This window comes from Apium graveolens, chromosome 1, assembly GCF_009905375.1.
Source record: "Apium graveolens cultivar Ventura chromosome 1, ASM990537v1, whole genome shotgun sequence".
NCBI lineage: Eukaryota > Viridiplantae > Streptophyta > Magnoliopsida > Apiales > Apiaceae > Apium > Apium graveolens.
The window spans coordinates 190,067,893-190,081,464 of NC_133647.1; the positions used below are offsets into that span (position 1 = coordinate 190,067,893).

A 13,572-nucleotide genomic window follows, 5' to 3' on the forward strand; every position below is an offset into this window, starting at 1 on the left:
TAGTTCTCCTTTTTCTCCTGCAGGTTTGACGCATTATAATCCTTCTTTCAGGGCAATAATGTCTTCTTCAGCTTATGCAGCGGCTTTCAACTCTCTGGGCCTGGCTTATAAGACAACAAAGGGGGCTCCCGGGACCGGATCCGTGTCCGCAGATGCTGAGGGGGGAGCCGAATCTTCTGCCCCCCGGAATGTGTCCGATCCGGTCGACGTGCCATTGCCCGATGGTCTGGAGGTTTAGGAAATTTCTGAAGAGGACCCTCCTTCAAAGAAGAGGAAGTCGGCCCCGGGTAAGCCTCCCCGTGGCAAAGCTGTTGTCGCCGACCGAGTCATCTGCGACTCAGAAAGGAAGGTTCCGGATTGGGGTGTTGTGAAGATAGGGGCCAAGACTCTGGTCGACCTAGCTGGGTTTATGTCTAGCATTCCCTCCGACGAAGACTGGGAGGAAGTTGAGGGATATAATATGGCTGCTTCTTTGAAGAGGGTAACTGGACAGTGGGGGCAGGTAATCAAATTTTTATGGTTTTAGTTCCGGGTTGTGCCCCCCAATTTATTCGGTACTTAGTTTCATTTTTGTCTTTTCTCAGCTCGGGAGTGGCATTTCCATCTGTTCGGACGTTGCTTTCACAGAGATCCGGGAGGCCAACAACCGGACTAGGGCCGAGAAGTCGCGGGCTGACCACTTGAAGGATGAGCTGGACGAGGCCCGGGAGAGCTTCCAGACGGTGGAATCCGGGTTGAACGAGAAGCTGAAGGAAGAACATGCCCGGGCTGATGGCCTTTCTGAGGAGGTGAAGAAGCTGAAATCAGATCTCGCTGCTAAGGAGACTCTAGAGAAAGCTGCTATCATAGCTGAGTTCAAGGCTAGTGATATATACGACCTCGAGGTTGCTCAGGCTGGGGTTCCCGAGGTTCACCGGTCCTGGGTCGTCGCGAAGAGGCACATCAAAACCGATCATCTGGCATCTTGGGAGAGCTTCATCCAGGAGTTCCTGGCCGCAAAGGCTGCAGTTGAGCAAGGTAAGGAGGAACCGGAACCTTATGACGGCCCCAGCCTCAGCTTCCTTTAGACCTGGTGCAACTTTGTTAAGCTTTTCGGGCCTTGCCCATAAAATTCTCATTTCTTAGGATTCGTAATTTTCGTAATTTGATTTGAACCATTTGTAGTATTTGGATTTGTTCCGAATTGATGGCAATCCGGATCTTGCTTTAAGTTTTAATTCTGTCGTACTTTTCCTTCTATCGTAGAAAATATTTGCTCGTCTTCCGGTAGTTTTTGCTTTTATGAGCAATCCGGATCCTGGCCCTATTGCGCAAATGATCTTGATCGGGGCTGTGGCTATGGCCCCGTAACCCGGATTAGGTTTATAGCTGGGTTGTTCCGGGCGTGAAGTCTTATCCGGGTTGCGTTTGCTTATACGGGTTGATATTTGCTTTTGAAATTGCTTTCAATCCGGGTATGATACCAACCTGGATTGATGTTTTCTTATTTTCTTTATGTACACAGAAAATAATCTGAGTGTACATAATGGTTGTTTTCGACCCGGATTCGAATTCTTATCCGGGTTGATTTTTGCTTTTAAATTTGCTTTCAATCCGATATGATATCAACCCGGATTGGTGTTTGCTTATTTTGCTTTATGTACTGAGAAAACAATCTGAGTACATACTGGTTGTTTTCAATCCGGGTTGTGTTTTGCTTGTAATATTGCTTCCAATCCGGATTGATGTTTGCTCCATTTACTTAGAAAATTTCTAAGTAAATGGTGGTTGCTGTTAATCCGGATTTGGAATTTTTCCGGGTTTTCAACTTTTATTTTTTGCTTCCAATCCGGGTATGAGACTATATCCGGATTGTTTTCTGTTTGCTTTACTGCTAAGGTAAGACAAAATAATAACTTTTTGAGAAAGGAAAACTCTTTTCATTGATTTGGAATTTTTATACAATGGTTGCTTGTCATAGGCTACAAGTTTTTGGTTGCTTTTTCTACTGGTAGAATTTTCTGAGCCTGAGTCCATGCCAAGTTTTTGGGATCTCGGATTCATCCATATTCATGAGTTTTTATGTGCCTGGCCTTAGAACTTCCTTGACTTTATATGGGCCTTCCCACCTTGGCATTAGCTTCCTAGTGTTGGTAAGATCTGAAGCTTCCGTGTCTCGAAGGACCAGGTCTCCAACTTGGAAGTTTTTGACTCGGGACTTCTTGCTGAAGTGCTCTTTAGTTTTTTCCTTGTACTTCTCCATCCTTGCCACCGCCTGGTCTCAGACTTCATCAATTAGCTCAATATTTGTTCTGAGCCCCTCCTCGTTTGACGTTTCATCAAATTTTATTGCTCGATAGGAGGGGGATTCTACTTTAATTGGCAGCATAGCTTCAGTTCCATAAGCCAGTTTGAATGGTGTTTCTCCTGTGCTTGTTCGGGGGCTTGTTCTGTATGCCCATAGTACATTAGGCAACTCTTCTGGCCATTTGATTTTGCTTTCCCTGAGCCTCTTCTCGATCCCTCGGAGAAGGATTCAGTTGGTTACTTCTACTTGGCCGCTCCCTTGAGGGTATGCTACAGATGATTTCTTGTGCCGGATACCCCCCTCTTGAAGGTAGGATTCAAATTCTGATCCAACGAACTGTGGCTCGTTATCCGAGACCAGTATTCTTGGGATCCCGAACCTCATTAAGATGTTGTCCATGAATTTGATGCAATCTTGCTGGTTTATTGTTCTCATGGCCTTTGCTTCTACCCATTTTGTCATATAATCAATTGAGACTAGCAAGTACCTGAGGTCTCCTTTGGCCCTGGGGAAGGGTCCCATGATATCAATACCCCATACAGCAAATGGGATTGGTGATAAGACTGAAGAAGGTAGGACTGGGCTCCTCCGGGTCACATTGCTGAAAAACTGGCATTCCTTGCATTTTTTTCACGAATTCTATTGCATCTTGGTGGATAGTGGGCCAGTAGTACCCTTGTCTTATGATTTTATGAGTTAGGGCCTTTGCGGACATATGATCCCCGCATATTCCTTCATGAACTTCCATAAGACAATACTGTGCTTCCCTTGGGCCTATGCACTTCAGGATTGGGGAGGAGAAGGTCTGGCGGTAGAGTATACCCTCTTCGATGAAGAATTTTGCAGCTTTGGCTTTTAACCTTTGAGCCTTCCCTTTATCTTCCGGGAGCTCTCCCTTCTCCAGGTAGTTGATAAATTGAGTCATCCAATTCGGGCTGTTGTCTATTTCCATGACCTCTTCAGATTCTATGCTTGGTTTCTGTAACTCTTCGAAGTACACGGAGCAATCCAGGTCTGATGAATTTTGAACCAGTTTAGATAGTGTATCAGCCTCTGAATTCTCCTCTCTGCAGATTTGGGTGACTTGTGTTTTTGGTATCAAGGCGAGGTAGCTTTGGACCAGAGCCTGGTACTTGGCTAAAACTGGATCCTTGGCTATATACTCGCCGTTTGTTTGCTTTACTACGATCTGGGAGTCGCTGTAGATTTTGAGGTTCTGGATCCTGAGTGCCCTAGCTAGTTTCAATCCTGCTATTAGGGCCTCATACTCTGCCTGGTTGTTAGTTGCTGAAAAGCCAAAGGAGATTGCTGTTTGAATTGTGAATCCTTCCGGGCTCTTTAAGATGAGTCCGGCTCCTGACCTTTCATTTGTTGAAGAACCATCAACTTTGAGAGCCCGGGCTCCTATGTCTTGATCAATGTTGTTCTCAGGGTCAATGCTCATGGGAACATATTCTTCTTCCGGGAAATTGCATTCTATGATGAAATCAGCTAGAGCCTGGGCTTTGATTGCTGTTCTTGAGATGAAACTCAAATTGAATTGACTTAGCTCGACTGCCCAATTTACCAACCTTCCTAAGGCATCTGGCTTGTGTATTATCTTCCTTAAGGGTTGATTGGTTACAACCCTGATCTCCCTTCCCTGGAAGTAGTGTCTGAGTTTCCTGGATGTCGTTACCAAGGCAAAAGCAAACTTTTCTAGCCTTGGATATCGGGTCTCCGCATCTTTTAGCACTTGGCTCATATAATAAACTGGTTGCTGTTTGCCATTCTCTTCCCTGATCAGGGCTGCTCCAACTGCCAGGGTCCCTGCTGATAGGTAAAGGGATAGGGGCTCCACGGGTTGGGCTTTTGTTAACACAGGGGGTTGAGAAAGGTACCTTTCAATTTCTTCAAATGCGCTTTGGCATTCCGGGCTCCAATTCACTTCTCTCTTGTTGGTTGCTCCTTTTAATAGGTCAAAGAACGGTAGGCATCTTTCGGCTAGCTTTGAGATGAATCTTCTAAGTGCTACCAGTGACCCTGATAGCTTCTGCACATCCTTTTATGTTCTGGGAGGCTTCATCTCCTGGATTGCCTTTATCTTTTCTGGGTTGGCTTCAATTCCCCGGTTGCTTATCATGAATCCAAGAAATTTTCCTGCCCCTACTCCGAATGTGCACTTTTCTGGATTGAGCCTGAGTGAGTGTTTTCTCAAGTTGTCAAAGCATTCTCTTAGGTCTCCTATGTGACCGGGGATGCTTGTGGACTTTGCAATCATGTCGCCAACATAGGATTCCAGGTTCCTTCCAATCTAGTCTTTGAAGATTTTATTCATTGCTCTCTGGTAGGTTGTTCCCGTATTAGTCAATCCGAAAGGCAGTATCACATAGGCATAGACCGCCCTGTGGGTGATGAAGGCTGTCTTTAGGATATCCTTGGGATTCATCTTTATCTGGTTGTACCCCGAGTAGGCGTCCATGAAACTCAGCATTACGTGCCCAGATGTTGCGTCGATCAATTGATCAATATTTGGCAAGGGGTAAGGATCTTTTGGGCATGCACTATTCAAGTCGGTGTAGTCGATACACATTCTCCATTTCCCATTTGCCTTTTCACCATCACAACAATTTCCAACCATTCCGGTACTTGACTTCACATATGATTCCCGCTTTGAGTAGTTTCTCAATTTCTTCATCTATTGCTTTCTGCCTCTCTGGGGCAAAATTTCTTCTCTTTTGCTTAACTGGCTTCCTCTCGGGGTTGACGTCCAAGCTATGCATTGCTATGGATTCATCCATCCCGGGCATGTCTCTTGGGTTCCAGGGAAATATATCAGAGTACCCTCGGAGTAATGATACAAGTTCTTCTCTGAAGGTAGCCTCGAGTCTGGATCCTATCTTTATCTTCTTGGAAGGATCACTTGCATTGATCAGAATTGTTTTCGTTTCTACAACGGCCTCAATCTTGGCATGATCCATATTTGACACCAACTGCTGGATCCGGGCATCTGTATTCTTTTTCATATAGATCTGATCCTGGGCTGTCATTTCTTTTTGGTTGCTTTCCCCTACTTCACTTGTTTCAGGGTTGGTTGCTTGCACAGTAGGATTGCCTTGGCCGAAGCCTGGGCTCAATTCAATCTCTGATGTGACTTGGTTGTTTTTCTGCTTTTTCGGGCTTTTCTTTGTTGCTTTTGGATCTGGGAGGGTTTCTATGATCTGGACTTCTTTTCTCGCATCATCCCTTGAGTGGGGGCGATGTTTCTTAATGCTTTGCTGTTTGCGAAGAACCATGGCTTTCCTCTTGTTGTCTTGATGGGTTTCAGCCATGACCAGAGCTTGGCTGTAACATCTCTCAGCGACCTCATAATCTCCCTTAACTTCTCCTACCCCGGTTGGAGTTGGGAATTTGATTTTCAAATGTGATTTTGAGGTGATTGCTTGGATCCTGGTTAGAGCTGATCGACCAATGATGTCGTTGTAGGATGAGGGAGTGTTGATCACGTAGAATTTTATGACATGAGTCACTTGGTTTGGGGCCGACCCAAATATTACCGGCAAGTATAGGGTTCCCTGGATCGGGACCAAGTTATTCCCGAACCCATAGAGAGGGTCCTCTCGGCATTCATTTGAGCGCACGCTCCCTAACTTCATCCGGTCCACAGTATGCTTGAAGAGTATGTTTACTGAAGAGCCATTGTTTATCAGCATTCTCCTTACCTCATTGTCAAAAATATCAAGTGTTACCACCAAAGCTTCGTTGTGATTCGGGTTGACCCCTTCATAATCCTTGCTACTGAATGAGATTACCATCTCCGGGTAGGATTGTATTGAGAATACTTCATCTCTTGAGCCCGGGCTGCTGGGGGGAGAGTGAGACCCCCTAGGACCACATTCACTACATTCTTTCCTTTTCTTTGTCTTTCATCCTTCTGGTTTGTATCTCGGGAGATGTACTTATTCAGGTTGCCCTTTTTGACTTAGTCTTCTATGAAATAATTGAGAGAGAGACAATTTTCAGTTTTGTGACCATGGGTTTCATGATAATCACATTGCCTAAGGCCTGCTCTCTGGGGGAGTCTGCATGGGCTTTGGTGGGTAATAGAATGCCTTTCCCTTGATTCCTTCAATATCTCTTCTCGGGTCCTGTTTAGTGGTGTCCAATCTGGTTCTTGTCTAGGCTCTCTGGCTTGCCTAGTTGGACCAGGGTTGCTTTTAGATTCTTTCTTAAGACCGAGTCTCTGAAATATTGGAGTGTTTTGCACCAAGTTTGTCTGTTGGGTTTCTTGGCTTTGCTTGAACTTTTTCTCCTGATGGTAACCCCCTTTCGGTCGGTCATCAGAGTTCTTGCTCCTGGATCCCCCGTTTCGGGTCATCCTCATGGCCTGGAGTACATCTGTCTCCTTGATGAATCTGGCTTCCATAGAGTAAGCAGCAGCTAGGCTCTGAGGTTCCTTGTTGATCATCTCTACAATATACCTTTCGTTGTGTTCTGGATCCAGGTTCCTTCGGAATATGCTCAGTGCCTCCCGCTCATCAAGATTCGAGATTTTGTTGATTGCTTCCTAGAACCTCCGCATGTAGGCTGAGAGTGATTCATTATCGTATTGGCGGATGGTTTCCAGGTGACACATGTGCATTTCTTGTGTCTTATTGGCTCTGAATCTTCTAAGGAAGGCTCCTCTAAACTCTTTCCAGGAGTGGATGCTTCGTGAGGGGATCCTGCTGAACCACCTTTGAGCCCCCCCTTTGAGGGTCGATGCGAAGAATCTAGACTTTATCAAATCATTGTAATAGTATATCTGGGCAATTTGTTCAAAATAATTCAGGTGTTCTTCCGGATCCCCCAATCCATCGAAAGAATCAAAGTTGTAGTGCTTGAGGTTTTTCAGTCGAGGGATTGCTTCCATAGAATGGCTGAAGGGTGTTAGAGTTTCCCCAACTTCCATTCTAGAGTCCTTTTCCATCTTCCTCTGGAGCTCATAGATCATGTCTTTCAGGTCTTTCTGACCCTCCTCTTCATCATCAGAAATGACCTCGGGGTGGGGTCCCTCCGGGTCCTTTTGCCTTTGCCTTTAGCTAAGAGCCTCTCCTCTTCCAACTGCATTCTTTTCTGAATTTTTAGCTCAAGCTTTGCCTCTTCCTCCCTTCTTATTTGCTCCCTCATTTCTTCCAATTTTTTCTTTCTGGTTGCTTCTATCTCCTTCTTACTAGGCTCTTTTTGATTCTTTTTTTCCTTAGTTCCGATTCGGTCGAAGACAGATCTCCTAGATTGCTGAGAATCTCTGGACTCTTCTTGCTCATCATCTTGCTCATATTCTATCTGAGCCCGGGCTTGTTCATCTCTGTAGAGCCTGATTGCTTCAGCTAGCTCATGGCTTGTCAAGTTGGCCATATGCTCCTCTGTCACTGGAACATTAGTATACTTATACTGATTGAGCTCGATGACGTTCCTCGCATCCCTGACTGGGGTATGCTGTGTCAATGGTTGCTCCTGGAGGGTCTCTCGGTCTCCCCCAGGTTCTTGAGCCTGAGAGTGGTCCTGGACATGAGTACTGGCGGAGGGCCTACCAACCGTACTTTTTTATGCTCTTGCCATTACCACAATTGTACAAATAACTGACCAAGATTTGAGGCTAAAAATGTGGATCTAAGGTTGTTTTTTGAAGATTACAAAAAAATTCAGAATAACACCAAACAAACTTTCTGGGTTTTGCTAACAATTACTAAACAAGAACGGCAGGCTCTAGAACACAAAGAAAATATGCAAACTAAAGCAAATCTGGGGTTTGAAACTATCAAGACTATCAAACCCCGGGCTTCAAGACTATCAAGATTATCAAACCCTAAACAATCAAAATTAACAAACAAGAGCGGGCTCACACAAATGTGGCCTAAAGTAATGAGCTCACACAAACGTGGCTAAAATGAGCATTCATATTCAAAATAGGGTATGGTTGCTTTTTGTTCTTACATGTTTAAGATTTGGACTCTCTTAAGAGTTTGTTGATGAAGGTGAATCCGGGGGCACCGAGACCCAAGGATGGAGAGCCCCTCATTCTAGCGCCAAATGATAACTCCGGTGAGCGGGCGGCTCCGTCCGACGCCGTTCCTGGACCTTCTGGGTATGAATGAGGTGTAGCTGCTGGTTGGGTATCTGCAAAACAATACCGGAAGGGGGGGTTTGGCTCCCACGGCGCCTCCAGTAAGAATAAGAATAGGGTTTTGTAGAAGATGAAGATGTGTACGTGTGATAGAAAGGTTGCTTTTTGTGTATATGGATGTGAGAGAGTGAGTGTGCAAGAGTATGAATGTTTTACTTAACCCCTAAACCCTTCATCCTTGGGGGTATATATAGCCCAAATGTAGGGTTTAGGGGTTGTTACCTCTAAATCAAGGCCGTTGGATCTTGGGAGCGGATGACGCCCGGTTTGGGTGGATTGCTTACACATGTCCAGGGGAGGACCACCTTCAGGGTGTCCTGACGGCCTTCTGACACGCGATGTGCTTGTCTGTTATGTTGGTTGTTGATAGCTATCATCGTCACGTGCCCATGTAACTTTCCTTGGCGGGTTGTGGAATGTGCATGTGCTTGAAGGGACCCCCCTCGTGGTGATCTTGGCCCTGATCCGGATCCAGGTAGGCAGAGGATCCAGGTCCCGGGTTGAATCCGGATCCGGGTCATGGGATGGCCCCGGGCCTAGTCTCTCTACTTGATTGTTCTGGGAGAGGGGGGTCTTGGTCCCTCGATTGAGCCTGATACCCTTTAAATCCAGGTTGGATCCTAGTCGGGTCGCTTATAACCTATCATCTATAATCCAAACATTAACATAAATGTGGCTATGGAGTTTTCGATATGACTGAAAAGAAATTTAGCAGGGCAATCGAGTAAAGATAAAGTAAAAATCATTACTTTGTGTTGTCGGCTTGGAGATCCGGGAATGATCTAGTGTAGAGTAAGAAAAGATGGTTAACCATGAAAATTGTTGCAAACACTTGAAAATATCTTTCATAGCGGACAGTTGCTCGTGATAGAGTTCTTCGAGTACCAATTCAACACTCTTTGGTAGGAGATAGTGCTATTTACTGGGTAAAGCCTTGACACAATGAAAAAAGAATTACACTGAATGTAGCAGTTTTTGACAATCAAGGAGCTCCATGAATCGGTCTTCTTGCTCGTAATCATGATGGGCATCTGCTTTTAGGGAAATCCAAAAGCTTTGTAAAGGTGATGAATCCAACATTGGTAGAAGCAATTGTTATTAAAGAGGTGTTGAGTTTGGCGAAGGAGATGAAGTGGTATACGGTCACCGTTGAGTCCGATTGTCTAGTGGTGATCCAGTTGATTAAAAGTGCCTACGCGATCAAGAATTGTTGGATATCTCACTAACAAGTATAGCAACATAGAGGCAAGTGTATAAAGAATTTAACAAGTTTAGGCCAAGACCACAGTTAACAAAACAAAACATGCAGGTAAACAAAATCAGTAACTGAAATAACGAAGAGAGAAAGTAAGATGTACCCGAAACCATAGCTTTCAACCGTGACTGAAACAAAGGTTTACAGATACAAAATGCCAAGAAAATGATCACAGCTGAGTCACCAGGCCTTGCTCGAAGTCCTGGCTGCTCTTGAAGAGATTATTGCCCCCTACCTGCTGCGTTTGGGATGTGCGCAATATCTCCACCAGGATAAAACAGCTCGGAGTTTATGTTAACAGCAGCAACAAAAGCTCCACTTCGACCAGCACCTCAGTCGCCGGAAAAATATCAGCACTTCAGGACTTATGGGAGAGACATGCAGAGAGGTTGAAGAGAAGAGATGAGAATGTAGTGTGTGTTATGTCTACATATTCATTCAGTTTAGCCTCTATTTATAGGAGAGGAAAAATGAAACTGTCCACACACTTAATGTCTGAATTAAACTGCTCCATTAATGAAAAAATAAAAACTGATCAGATTTTGAATTCATTAATGAAAAAATCAAAACTGAACAGCTTTTGAATTTAAATTATTTGTAACAGCTTTTCACATTAAACACCCACATTATAATCAGAACTTAAGATAAGTTCTGATTTGACTCATCAGTACTTAAGTTCTGATTCTGATATCAGAACTTGTTAAGTTCTGATTTTATTCATCAGTTCTTAAGTTCTGATTCTGATATCAGAACTTGTTAAGTTCTGATTTTATTCATCAGTTCTTAAGTTCTGATTCTTATTTCAGAACTTGTTACAGATCAGATTATTTGCAGGACTTAGCCTATTTCAGTACCCAGCCCAATAATCCAATCACCGATAAATAAATTCGAATTAAAATAATTCTCAAATAAATAAAATCCTCGCCCAGGTCGCCTCGCGTACGCGAGACGCCGAGACATTCGCCCAAATCGCCCTTCGACCCGACCCGGTCCGGTCCGGTCCGGTCCGGTCCGGTGCGGTGCGTGGCGGGGCGGGGCGCGCGTGTGTGTGTGTGTGTGCGCGTGAAGCACACAACAACACAATGGACCATCACACACCTTAGTAGTTGTATACTACTCATGTGGGTAATACCATATAAAGCACACACCCTCCTTTATTTATTTCAATGTGGGACAAACATTCTCAAATTTTTTTCCAAGCTTTTCCAAGCTACTTTCAACTCTCATTTCATATGGATTTCATTAAGAAAATTCTTAAAACCATACATGAAAATTTAAGTTCAAATATCATTGAACAATTTCCAATCATTAGATTTTAGGATTAACATCAAGAACATAATTAAATTAAGCTCTAAAATCCTAATTTTCTAACAATCCCCCACAAATCCATACAGAAATGTGATCAATTTCCCATCATGACTTGTTTTTCAGAGTCGGTACCCTTCCAGGTTTGAACCCTCCTAATTCCTCTACTTCAATGGCTATCGGACTCAGATGGAATGTTTCACCTTGAATCTTAATCCGTTTAGTATAACCATATTCCATAGACGACGACAAGTCAAAGGTTATGGTGCCAATCTACGGCTTTGAGACATTAATGGTCATGTCTCGATCCTGTTCGTCGAATGCTTCAAGGATTAACCCAATCCTCTAATTGCGACCACACAATTACATTCGCTTAGCTGGGCATCTCCAGAGATATACTGCCTCTATCTCGTCAAATGACTTGATCCCATTCAGAGTTTTACCACTCTTGCTTTTCTGGCAGTGTCAGTACCTTCTAGGTTTACAGGGGATAGACTCAGATACTATAGTATCATCTATGTAGCAAAGGTACTACCAACTCATCCTTACAGCTTGTTATTACCCATTGAATACACTTCGAGGGATCTCCTCTCATGTGTATTGGGTTCCCACTGTTGATGAATTATGATGGGTTGACAATCCCATCCCCAACCTTGACTTAAGGACCACTGCAGGTTCCAGTCCTTTAGTAAGAGGATCAGCTATATTATTCTGAGTTCCTATGAACTCTATAGCTATGATCCTATCAGTCACTAAACCCCTTATAGACTTGAGTCTAACTTGGATGTGTCTCTTAGTTTTAGCATTATGCTTTTTACTGCTAATCTTGTCGATAGTTGTTCGACTATCACAGTGAATAGCAATAGCAGGAAGCGGTCTGCTTACTACAGGTATTGCAGACAAAAGTCCGTGTAACCATTCAGCCTCCGTCCCTGTGGCATCAAGTGCACACAACTCAGCCTCAAAAGTAGACCGAGTAACAATAGTCTGTCTGCTTGACTTCCAGGATATTGCTCCACCAGCCAAGGTGAACACGTATCCAGTCACTCCATTGGAACCAGACTTCTTAGCTATCCAACTTGCATCACTGTACCCTTCAAGCACACCAGAAAATCTCCTGTAGTGTAAACTAAGGTACATTGTGCCTTTTAGATATCTAAGTACTCTATCAAGAGCATCCCAATGAGTTCTGTTTGGACAGCTTGTATATCTCGCCAATTTAGACACAGAATATGAAATATCTGGTCTAGTACAGTTAGCAAGATACTGCAAGCTCCCAATAATCTGAGAATACCTTAACTGAGAAACAGGCACTCCTGAAGTATTCTTGACAAGGGCAACTTTCGAATCATAAGGTGTACTAGCGATTCTACACTGTGAATAACCATATTTCTCAAGTATAGATTTCTCTATATAATGAGATTGAGTCAAGGTTATTCCTTCAGTGGACTGAATCAATTTGATTCCAAGAATCACACTTGCCTCACCCATATCCTTCATTTCAAAATGCCTTTTCAAGAATTCTTTAGTCTCGTTAATAATCTCAATATTGGTTCCAAACAGTAAAATGCCATCCACATATAGGCACAAAATAACACACTCATTACCTTTAACTTTAGTGTAGACACACTTATCACTTTCATTAATCTTATAACTGAAAGGCAATATAGTTTCATCAAACTTTTTATGCCAATCTCTGGGAGCTTGTTTCAAGCCATAGATGGACTTGATCAACTTACATACTTTCCTTTCATTGCCTGTTGCAACAAATCCATCAGGCTGATCCATATAAATCTCTTCTTCAAGTTCACCATGAAGAAAAGCCGTCTTTACATCCATCTGATGGATGATAAGACCATGGACTGAAGCCAATGCTATAAGCATTCGGATTGTTACCATTCTTGCAACCGGAGAGTATGTATCAAAATAATCAATTCCTTCCTTTTGCTTAAAACCCTTAGCTACCAGTCTAGCTTTGTACTTATCTATTGAGCCGTCAGGGTTCAACTTCCTTTTAAAGACCCATTTGCACCCAATAGTAGAACACCCAGGAGGGAGATCAACCAACTCCCATGTTCCATTGGAAACAATAGAGTCAATTTCACTCTTGACAGCGCCCTTCCAGTGCCTTGACTCAGAAGAATCCATAGCTTGCCGGAAAGTTAAAGGTTCGTCCTCGATATTGTAAGTGATGAAATCACCTCCAAAATCCTTGACTACCTTTGCACGCTTACTCCTCCTTGGTTCCTCTAATTCCTTAGGAATAGAGCTACTACTAGGTTCCGCCCCCACATTTGTCATCTTTTCCACATGATCAGGAATAGAACTTGATGTGTGAGTAAGATCTTCCTCAGAAGTCGTTTCAGGTATTCCAGTCTTCATAGGGTAGACATCCTCAAAGAATGTCGCATCTCGAAATTCAACTATCGTGTTTGCCACTATACCATCTATGTCAGATTTTAACACTAAAAATCTCATAGCTGTAGTGGTTTCAAGATAGCCCAGAAAGATACAGTCAACAGTCTTTGGACCTAGTTTCTTTCTCTTGTGTTCAGGTACAAGCACCTTAGCAAGGCACCC

General features: G+C 43.6%; 1 protein-coding gene across 1 annotated transcript; it reads right to left on the reverse strand.

Annotated features, from left to right (window-relative positions):
• Positions 1 to 4,580: 4,580 nt before the first annotated feature.
• Positions 4,581 to 6,081, reverse strand: LOC141713754 (uncharacterized). The gene is made up of 2 exons (XM_074517329.1): positions 5,014 to 6,081; positions 4,581 to 4,919 (listed from the first exon to the last, which is right to left on the reverse strand). The coding sequence occupies exons 1-2, from the start codon at positions 6,079 to 6,081 to the stop codon at positions 4,581 to 4,583; spliced, it is 1,407 nt and encodes a 468-aa protein (XP_074373430.1).
• Between the last annotated feature and the right edge of the window lie 7,491 nt (positions 6,082 to 13,572).

Coding starts and splice junctions, on each gene's coding strand:
- LOC141713754 (XM_074517329.1), bottom strand. CDS start 6,081: ATGGTAATCTCATTCAGTAGCAAGGATTATGAAGGGGTCAACCCGAAT. Junction 4,920..5,013: donor TCAACCCCGAGAGGAAGCCA/GTTAAGCAAAAG, acceptor TCATATGTGAAG/TCAAGTACCGGAATGGTTGG.